The sequence below is a fragment of the Danio aesculapii genome, chromosome 15 (assembly GCF_903798145.1).
Source record: "Danio aesculapii chromosome 15, fDanAes4.1, whole genome shotgun sequence".
Classification (NCBI taxonomy): Eukaryota; Metazoa; Chordata; class Actinopteri; order Cypriniformes; family Danionidae; genus Danio; species Danio aesculapii.
In genome coordinates, this window is record NC_079449.1 from 47,069,201 (window position 1) to 47,080,973 (window position 11,773).

The 11,773-nt window shown below is 36.2% G+C and overlaps 1 protein-coding gene across 1 annotated transcript; it reads left to right on the top strand.

Annotated features, from left to right (window-relative positions):
- Nucleotides 1–6,684: 6,684 nt before the first annotated feature.
- On the top strand, nucleotides 6,685–9,857 carry si:dkey-35i13.1 (uncharacterized protein C11orf87 homolog). Its single transcript, XM_056474575.1, has 2 exons — nucleotides 6,685–6,908; nucleotides 7,426–9,857. The coding sequence occupies exon 2, from the start codon at nucleotides 7,554–7,556 to the stop codon at nucleotides 7,983–7,985; it is 432 nt and encodes a 143-aa protein (XP_056330550.1). The 5' UTR covers nucleotides 6,685–6,908; nucleotides 7,426–7,553; the 3' UTR covers nucleotides 7,986–9,857.
- The last annotated feature ends 1,916 nt before the right edge of the window (nucleotides 9,858–11,773 follow it).

The following is an 11,773-nucleotide window of genomic DNA, read 5'->3' on the forward strand; positions in this document are numbered from 1 at the left end:
CTTTTAAGTGTTAAATAAGGCGATAAATAAAGCGATATATGCTTCCTTATTCATACTTGTTTTAAAATTGGAACACAATCATGAGGAACACAAGTTGTCATAACAAACAATGTCATCTTTGCATTTAAAATGTCACAACTGAGCACATAACACTTAACGACAATAGTCTTAAGCATGCAAAAAATCTCATTCTCAGTCTTGTCATGATTATAAAGGTTTACTGACTGTCTTATAAACAATCCTTCAAGTAAAGTGTTACCTTACACAACTAAACTTAACCCACATTTTAACCCTAACTGTATAGTTCAATAATATTACTCAGAAGTTAAATGAAGTTACCACTGCAGTAGCCAGCACATAAACAAAACGCAGCCGAACAGAACTTCACAACACCGCTCTGACCTCTTAATAGCCCAGATTTCCTCGTTAACATGGTAGATTGGAGGCTAAAGTGCTGTTATGCTAAAAAATTATTAATCTGGTCACTTTAACAATGATCAGACACAGTGGATTGTGAGAGATTAATTGACAGAAGATGCTGAGCAGGTGGAGTGATAATGGAGGTCACTTTGCGCAGTTATCGGGCACAGTACAAACGATGTAGTAATTAATCTCAACGGGGATTGGGTTTGGAATAGATTAGCTGCACGATTGCTATGGTGTCTTTAGCGAGCAGTACGTGAGGGGAAGAGCATGCTGGGTTTCATTAATAAATTTGAACGGTGCCGCGCTAATACTGCATCTCAGTATATGGCAAGAGGTTCCAGGGAGCCGACGCATTTATTTCTCATTACAAAAGGTTAAACTATACACTTGATGAGTTGGGGCTTGAGAGAATTTGTAGCCAGCTGAATTACACTACAATATTGTGTGGGTCAAGTTTGGTTTTAAAGGGACAGTTCACCCAAAAATTAAAACTGATTCATTATTTACTCTTCCTCAAGTGGTTCCAAGCCTATATGAGTTTCTTTATTCTGTTGAACATTACATAAGGTATTTCAAAGAAAGCTGAAAACCTGTAACCATTTACTTCCATAGTAGGAAAAACAAATGCTATGGAAGTCAGTGGTTACAGGTTTCCAGCATTTTTCGAAATATCTTCATGTAATCTTTCAAATCTTTAAGACTTTTTTTTTTCTGATCAGCAAAAAAGAAGATAATTTGAAGAATGTTAGAAACCGGTAACCACTGACTTCCATTGTAGGAAAAACGAATGCTTTGGATGTCAATGGTTACAGGTTTCCAGCATTTTTCAAAATGTCTTCATCTAATATTTCGAATCTTTATGACTTTTTATTTCCTGGTCAACACAAAAGAAGATATTTTGAAGAATGTTAGAAACTGGTAACCACTGACTTTCATAGTAGGATAAAAATGCTATGGAAGTCAATGGTTATAGGTTTCCAGCATTCTTTTACAATATCTTCATGTAATCTTCCAAATATGTATGACTTTTTTTTTCCTGGTCAGTGAAAAAGAAGATAATTTGAAGAATGTTAGAAACCGGTAACCACTGACTTCCATAGTAGGAAAAACGAATGCTATGGATGTCAATGGTTACAGGTTTCCAGCATTTTTCAAAATATCTTCACCTAATATTTCAAATTTTTATGACTTTTTATTTCCTGGTTAACACAAAAGAAGATATTTTGAAGAATGTTAGAAACCATTAACCACTGACTTACATAGTAGGAAAAGAATGCTTTGGAAGTCAGTGGTTACAGGTTTCCAACATTTTAAAAAATATCTACACGTAATCTTTCAAATCTTTATGACTTTTTTATCCCTGGTTAACACAAAAGAAGATATTTTGAAGCATGCTAGAAACTGGTAACCACTGACTTCCATAGTAGGATAAAAATGCTATGGAAGTCAATGGTTATAGGTTTCCAGCATGCTTTAAAATATTTTCACGTAATCTCCCAAATCTTTATGACTTTCTTTTTCCTGGTCAGCACAAAAAAAGATATTTTGAAGAATGTGAGAAACCGGTAACCACTGACTTCCATAGTAGGAAAAACGAATGCTATGGATGTCAATGGTTACAGGTTTGCAGCATTTTTCAAAATATCTTCACCTAATTTTCCAAATATTTATGACTTTTTATTTCCTGGTCAGCAAAAAAAGAAAATATTTTGAATAATGTTGGAAACTGGTAACTATTGACTTGCATAGTAGGAAAAACAAATGCTATGGAAGTCAATGGCTACAGGTATACAGCATTCCTTTACAAATATCTTCATGTAATCTTCCATGTATGACTTTTTATTTCCTGGTTAGCAAAAAAGAAGATGTTTTGAAGAATGTTAGAAACCGGTAACCATTGACTTACATAGTAGGAAAAGAATGCTTTGGATATCAGTGGTTACAGGTTTCCAGCATTTTTAAAAATATCTTTACCTAGTCTTTCAAATCTTTATGACTTTTATTCCTGGTCAGGAAAAAAGAAGATATTTTGAAGAATGTTATAAACAAGTAACCATTGACTTCCATAGTAGGAAAAACAAATGTTATGGAAGTCAGTGGTTTCAGCACTCTTCAAAATATTTTCTGTGTGAAGAAGACTCTCATTAAGTTTTGGGTGAGTAAATGATAACAGAATGTTCAGTTATGTTCAGTTGTGTGGACTGTGCCTTTAAGACTTAAGTTCATTTAAACTATTCAATCTAAAGCACATTTGGCCGTATATTATACACATTTTAAGGTTGAATTATGCTCTTGACAGGTTTTGTGATATTTATTGACATAAAATACAAATATGTGTCAAAATTCATTCATTTTCTTTTCAGCTTAGTCCCTTTATTAATCCGGGGTCGCCACAGCGGAATGAACCGCTGCATATGTTTTATGCAGTGGATGTTCTTCCAGCCGCAACCCATCACTGGGAAAAAATATGTGTAATTATGAAAAGATTTTAATATATATGTACATGTATGTTTTAAAATATCCCTCTGTTGGACTAAAATATGCAAATGAGCTTAACAGGACGACCGTTTTTAATGATTCGTCACCCTCATTAATCATACAGACTTTAAAATGTCACACTATGTGTCTCAGTATGCCAAACACTCAACATCTAGACCATTTTAACATATTGTACAATCACGATTTTCATACGCAGTTTAGCTGGAGATTGATTACCTAGGCACAGTCAGTTTGATATGCTGGGTTGTTTTAACCCAATGTTAAGTCAAAATTGGACAAACCCAATATATAGCTAAAGGGATCTATATATGACAGTCTGCGTCGACTTCAGGAGCTCAAATTGTGCTTTCACCCTCTCAGGAATGCTGCAGATGTAATTCTGAGCGCCGTTGGTACGGATGATCTTCATCTTGGATGTCAGGGTGAAGGTCTCTGGGGAAGTTAATGCTCCTGCTCCTATATATTGAAAAGAACACATGGTTATTTAATTGAACAGTATTGAGCATTGCAATTTCATTTGACGGTTCTTTTTCAGTCCTCCTCCCTGAGAGTCAATGAGCTGCAAGCGACCTTCTGACTGCTGTAATCCACATTTTCTTTAGTGAGTGTCGTTTAATATATTTGCTTTTAAAGTGGACCTATTATGCCTCTTTTTACAAGATGTAAAATAAATCTCTGATGTGCCCAGAGTGTGTATGTGAAGTGTCAGCTCTAAATACTACACAAGTAATGATTTATAACTCTTTGAAACTGCCCACTTTAGGCTGTGATACAAATTGTGGCATTTTGGTGACTGTCGCTTTAAATTCAAATGAGATTGTGCACTTTTTAACAAAGAGGGCGGAGCTGTAAATGTCTGTGTGTCAGTTTAGACTGATTTCACGCGGCCGCCATTTAAAACAGCGAAATCGAGGCTGCGGTGGGGAGAAACCCGGAAGTATCGCCTGAGTCACACAGGTATGTTGTGTACCTGGCTGTGTATCTTATCAGTGACACAAAAGTGACACAAATTTATAATTTCACCACCTTCCAAGTGACCTGAAGATCCGTTCTGAATGGAAAGTGAAAATAAAAAGGGATATCAGAGCTCATTTTCAGCTAAGTTAATGGAAATGGCATTTTTACCATTAGAAGCTGGCTATATTCACACACTGTTCTCACACAGATCTGTTTAACCCCTTATGACAGAGATTTTTGCATCATAGGTCCTTTAGGCAAATTTGATGACTGTCAAAATAACTAGGCTAACCCAACCATCAAGACTTTTATTAGCACAGTACTATAGTTTAATCACCTAATTATGGGTGTAAATAAATAAATACAGAAAAAGTTCAATGTGTCAGTCCATCAGAAAAGTTAGACCCACATATAAGTCTGGATATATTTTTAACCATTAGTATTACAAATATGTACATGTACGTTCGAATATCTTGGCAATACACACTCAGCGGCCACTTTATTAGGTACACCTGTCTAACTGCTTGTTAACGCAAATTTCTAATCAGCCAATCACATGGCAGCAACTCAGTGCATGTAGGCATGTAGACATGGTCAAGACAATCTGCTGCAGTTCAAACTGAGCATCAGAATGGGGAAGAAAGGGGATTTAAGTGACTTTGAACGTGGCTTGGTTGTTGGTGCCAAAATCTCTGAGGAATATTTCCAGTAGCTTGTTGAATCTACACCACGAAGGATTAAGGCAGTTTTTAAGGCAAAAGGGGTTCAACCTGGTACTAGTAAAGTGTACCTAATAAAGTGGCCGGTGAGTATACTACCGCATGAATCAGATTTCCATTTGGGAATATATAAGAACTACATTTCCGACATTACTGTTTTAAAACTATAAATATAGAAAAATTGCCTATAATTCTGCAATGCGTTTACTGTAATTGACTTGGAAGGTAAAAATCATTCTCAGCTCAGCCCTGCTGGAACTGTCACTACATTGTTAACTAGTTAAGTCAGCCGCTGTTTTGTGAGGTAATAATCACGTGGTTAAGATATATTAAGTTGTTTGGGTTTGAACACGGTCACTAGTTAAAGGGAGAGTTCACCCAAAACTGAAAAGCCTGTCATCATTTACTTACCTCTCAGTTGTTCCAAACCGGATTTTCTTTCTTCTGGAAAACACAAAAGAAGATATTTAGAAAAATGTTAAAAACCGGTAACCATTGACTAACATAGTATGAATTTTTCTACACTAAAAAAATAACAACAACTGTGGTTTCTGGCTGTTTTCTTAACGAATCAAGCTCAGACTGGGGTTATGAATATCAGAAGAATATACTTTATTGGAATATTTCCCAAAAAAGCAGAGACAGCCTGGAGCAGACCCATCTCTGGTCTCACTCCAGGAAAAATCCAGTGTCCCTCAAATTTGCTATGCCCTTTATCCTTGCTTCCTCCCACCTTTGTGTTTTCACAGCTGTTTACTGGTTCAACAGGCCTCTCCCAGCTCCTACTCCTTTACGACCCCTATTTAAAGACCGCTCTTCTTGTTAGCCCTTATAATGTACAGATCTAATATAATCATCACCGTTTTTCCACATACAGTTCACATTTGGTAATCATGACTAGTATCTATGTTTCAAACATCTAAACTGGACTCTTCTCTCCCATACACTATGTGTCTTTTCAAATATACATGATAGTTTCAACATGTGTTGTATACATTTCATGCCTTTCTGACACAGATGGTTCTCAATGCATCCCCAAGTCCTCTCTCATGCTCTTTTATGACCCCTTTGACTTAACCTATCACCTGTTTTCAAAGATATATAATGGCAGATTCGTAGGGCCCTCCACTCACCCAATTAAATGTGTCTTCATATAGGTTTAGTAAATAAAAATCTTCTTCACAACCTGTAAATTAAGAGTTTTCTGTCATTTGTGATGCATGTTTTTTTCTCCCTCACTTGTTTATGCTTTTGAATTGCATTTCAACTTCTGATGTTGAAAGGTTTGTGAATAAGTGACTTTTCTAAATTGGATTTGTGTTACAAAATAGCTTGGATTTTGTGGTGCAAAAAATGTGGTGACAAATAACTTTTTCTGTTCAGTTTTATGGAGTTATTTCTCATTATACAACCCAAAATCAGGAAAAAACCCAGGACAGTATGAAAAATGCGAATAAAAAAGAAAGTAGTGATTTCTAAATTTAGATTGATTTGTATTTATTTTTTTACTCAATGTTATTTCTTATTAAATATATTGTTTCAAACTACTAAAATGTCAATAAAGGTCACTGTTAAATTAAGTTGATTAAAGGTCAACTGAGCAGAGATTAAGGTCCAATAATGCAATTCACTGTAAATAATAGAACTAAAATGGAAGAATACTAGAAGTCAATGGTTACCGGTTTCTAACATTCTTCAGAATATCTTCTTTTGTGTTTAACAGGAGAAAGAAACTGTAAAATTTCTAATTTTGGGATCATTTCTATACAGTCCTGTCAGTGTTATTATGACAGTGCACATTAAAACATTAAAAAAGGTTTTGTTTTAAAGTATTGAAGTCGATTTATGACAAACTTTACAAACTTGAGCCAATTATTGACAAACAGCATCAAACTGCGTCCTTTAAAACACGTAACATTTGGTTCTGAAAGCAGCTTAATCCCCTCGCTGCGTAACACATCCCACCACCCATATGAAACGTTTTTGCCCTTCCCATTGATATAAAGTTGTCGCATCCCTTTGTCTTGGCTTAAGAATGAAGCAATCATGAATGCGGGCTCAAATACCACAGATAGCCTTGTTTAACCCCTTACATTAAAACAACAACCCCTGTCTTGTCATCTGAACACGGGCTACTGTATGTCTGAATGAGGCTGCTGCTGCTGCTGCTGGAGCGTTCAGATGATCAGAGGCGATACGTCATTGCGCGCTGCAGCGATTGGCTGGATTCTGCTCCTTTTTCTCCAGAATTTGCAACCGCGAGCGGTCTTCGCCTCCGGAGCAGCGACATCCCTACAGTAGAGGCAGGTAAACTACCGGTTTTATTGTAGATCTTCGCATGATGTTCGTTTGATTGATTAAGCCAGTGCTTTCTTTCTAATTTCTTCTCCTCTTTATGGGCTACTTAAGGTTTTGCTCTGACAGTAATTGATGAGCAGCATTGCTGCTGGCTGATCTGAAGGAATGCCGCAGTTCAAATGAATCTGCTTTGAGTAAATTGTAAGCCTGGCGGAATGGGAGTAGAATTAAACGCGGCATTATTTGCGCACAAAGTTGGCGAGCAGCGCGCGCCTTTCTGAGGAGATTTTAGACGGCTTTTGTTCTCTAAACAGATTGTGTGTGTGTGTGTGTGTGTGTGTGTGTGTGTGTGTGTGTGTGTGTGTGTGTGTGTGTGTGTGTGTGTGTGCGTGCGCGTCAAAGGTGTGGATTTCAAAGTCTTTTAAAGGACGTCAAAGTTGACGTGACTAGAAATGTAATTGCTCTTGTTGTGCTAAAACACACATGCTCTTTTCTAACGCTGGATTCCTCATTGGATCTATTTTAGGTGGACTTGTTTCCCCTCAAGAGAAATGAAGGCAATATAGCGCGCGCATTCGGCAGGGGTGGACATTTCTATTCGCTTTCGTCTCCTCAGTTTTTTTCTCCCCCTGCAATACACAGACACTGGACTAAATGAGTGCTCGGACCTTGGAGAGACTGGCGCTTTCCATTCCCCACTGTGCCTTAAACGGAACCGCTCGAACCGGCAATGGCACCTGCTTCGACCGGGTGGATCAGCTGTTCCAGGCGTTCTCCTCCACCGCCGTGCTTTTCGTGCTCTGCACGATGATTATCGGGATAATATTCGTGTCCGTCACGACCTTCCACTTTCACAAAAGCAAGATGAAGAAGCGCAAGATCCAGAAAGCGCAGGAGGAATACGAGCGCGACAACTGCAGTCCCAAAGCGGTCAAAGGAAAGCCGGCGGTCCGGCAGTGCATCATGGTTAGACCCCCTACGGCAGTGCGGAAAAGTGATCCAGATCCCGGCCTGACGGAGGACACTGCACTCTCAGGACATCAGCCGAAGGATGATAACTTGTTGAAATCGGTCGCTGTGTCTTGATAACCCAGCCTTCAGGAGGACCCTGTAAATAACCTCTGTACCCATATGATATTACCTACGGAATATATCGATTCTTTGTATAAGCATTAGAGTTGATAAGTTGTCATCATAGATCCTGAAGGAGCCCTCTGGATCCTCGAGAAGGAGGAAAGATTGGGGGAAAGGGAATACTGACGGAATGTCTATCATAATTTGGATCAAAATGGGATCTAATCAAGAGAGTGCTGGATTACAGTCTCATTTTGGATCAAATTAGCAAAGTTTAAATGAGTTAATCTAATTAGACAATACTGGAATTTCCATCATAATTACAAGAGGAGAAACAGGTAAATTAATTATCTGAAAGGATACTAAACATGAATGGGATTTGATCAGAATTTAAAGCAAACTGAAATGGGCTCAATCCTGAATGAAAACCTGACAGATGAACGTAATTGGGAATACATTAATGAGTTGATCTAACTGGATTCTTAGCTATACTTTAGGATGACAGCGATGCGATTACTGCAAAACTGTATTAATTGGTTAATCCAATTCCATACTAAATAATTAAACATTGTATAAAAATTAAGATGAGGTGGGGAATTAAAATTCTTGGGGAGAAAAAAAAATAGATAATCTAAAAAGGGTTTTATGAAATAATAAAAACTAATTAGGAGTCAATCCCACCAATAAAAGACCAATCAAGAACACATAACTATCAATTAGTTAATAAACTCTAATTATAATTGATGGGAAGACTCTTAAAAAAAATCACAAATGTTTCTCTTCTGTGAAAAAAATAATAATTAAAGATCTAAAAATATATTAACTAAATATAAACGACATTTACTTCAGTTCCAATCCAGCCCAAACTGAAATAAACAGCAATCCTCTACAAATCTAATTACTATGATTGTCAGAATCTGATTTACAATATATTTAGGGGTCAACCCATATGTGGATCCAATGAAACCTCTCTTCAATCCAAAATGTGAATCCCCCAAGAACATCCCACTATTCTCAAAACTCTCATTTAGTTCAGAATCACAGCTAATCCGTGCACTATCTAGCTGTATCCCATTAGCGTTGCCTACAAATTATGATAGACATTAGCACTTCTTTGAGATACCGGTCCAGCATCTGCGCATTGATCATCTCATCCGCTCTTCTTCACATTGCTGTGCTGCTGATGAGGAGGAATAATTGTAAACAGGGCCATCACCACTGACAAACTACGGACCTACTGACAGTACTTCAGAGATTATGACTGACACTCTCTTGTATAAAGTCTGTACAGACACTGGGATAAAGACAATGGTCTTCTTCAACACAACTCGCGATGATTTGCCTTTGTTTGAGTTTGAGGCAGCGTTCCTGTTTCGTTTGACAAATTGGGATTGAATCCTATAATCTCAGTGGCTTTATTTTCCAGATAGAAGTGCAGTTCGTGCCATTCTGGCTTGGCATGAATAGGTTTAGTGTTTTTAACCCCTTAATCCCTGAGACTGTTAATGTGCAATTGCAGCTCTAGTGATAGTAGTATAGCCTATATTGTTTCGTTCATGGCACTGTATAATCATAGTAATACTTATGTAACCTGAGGCATTTGGGTTTTGTGTTACAGCTCTGTATTGACGCTCTTTTTTTGGCATTTCTGCTCTAGATGAATATAACACTAATGATCAAGTACTCTATTTTTTAATCATTCTAGACTAGCGTAACGATCAATAATAAGACGAGATTTTAAACAAGTCATTTTATGTATTTCCTTGACATTGTGTTGAACCGGAAACCGGAAGCTATAGACCGAAATATCACGTATTGTAACAGATTGAAGTTTGTTTTGATTTTGTTCAATGCATACGGTTTTGAATTACCAATAAAGTATTGTGCAAATAGGTGTCTCCTTTATATCTTCAGATTCATTTAATAAAAAAAGCAAGGCCCTGCTGAAAAACAGCCTAAATCATTCAGAGGAATCGTTTAAAATAGGGCTGGGAGATAATTCGATAATTGCGATATATATATATATTCCAATAAAACGAACATGACAGTTCTATAAGTGTTCGAAAATATTTTTAGTTCAATAATATTTATTTGTATAGAGCTTTTACGATGTAGATTGTGTCAAAGCAGCTTCACATAAAAGGTCATAGTAAATTGGAACAGTGTAGTTCAGTTCGTAGTGTTTTACACTATGCGTGAGGCATTTTAAAAATATTTTTTTCTGATGTTGAACAATAATTTACAATAACTTGTTAGAGTAATGTCCTAAACTTGAACAGTAAGTGCTGAAAAAGATTAAGATTGTTCTTTTGTTTATTATAATGGGAAACAAAATATCGTGATATTTATTGATATCGACTGATGTGGGAAAATATTATTGTGATAATTATCGATATCGACTGATGTGGGAAAATATTATTGTGATAATTATCGATATCGACTGATGTGGGAAAATATTATCGTGATAATTATCGATATCGACTGATGTGGGAAAATATTTTCGTGATAATTATCGATATCGACTGATGTGGAAAAATATTATTGTGATAATTATCGATATCGATTGATGTGGAAAAACATTATCGTGATAATTATCGATATCGACTGATGTGGGAAAATATTATCGTGATAATTATCGATATCGACTGATGTGGAAAAACATTATCGTGATAATTATCGATATCGACTGATGTGGGAAAATATTATCGTGATAATTATCGATATCGACTTATGTGGGAAAATATTATCATGATAATTATCGATATCGACTGATGTGGAAAAACATTATCGTGATAATTATCGATATCGACTGATGTGGGAAAATATTATCGTGATAATTATCGATATCGATTGATGTGGAAAAACATTATCGTGATAATTATCGATATCGACTGATATGGGAAAATATTATCGTGATAATTATCGATATCGACTGATGTGGGAAAATTTTATCGTGATAATTATCGATATCGATTGATGTGGAAAAACATTATCGTGATAATTATCGATATCGACTGATGTGGGAAAATATTATCGTGATAATTATCGATATCGACTGATGTGGAAAAACATTATCGTGATAATTATCGATATCGACTGATGTGGGAAAATATTATTGTGATAATTATCGATATCGACTGATGTGGAAAAACATTATCGTGATAATTATCGATATCGACTGATGTGGGAAAATATTATCGTGATAATTATCGATATTGACTGATGTGGAAAAACATTTTCGTGATAATTATCGATATCGACTGATGTGGGAAAATATTTTCGTGATAATTATCGATATCGACTGATGTGGAAAAACATTTTCGTGATAATTATCGATATCGACTGATGTGGGAAAAAATTATCGTGATAATTATCGATATCGACTGATGTGGAAAAACATTATCGTGATAATTATCGATATCGACTGATGTGGGAAAATATTATCGTGATAATTATCGATATCGACTGATGTGGAAAAACATTATCGTGATAATTATCGATATCGACTGATGTGGGAAAATATTATCGTGATAATTATCGATATCGACTGATGTGGAAAAACATTATCGTGATAATTATCGATATCGACTGATGTGGGAAAATATTATCGTGATAATTATCGATATCGACTGATGTGGGAAAATATTTTCGTGATAATTATCGATATCGACTGATGTGGAAAAACATTTTCGTGATAATTATCGATATCGACTGATGTGGGAAAAAATTATCATGATAATTATCGATATCGACTGATGTGGAAAAAATTATCGTGATAATTATCGATATCGACTGATGTG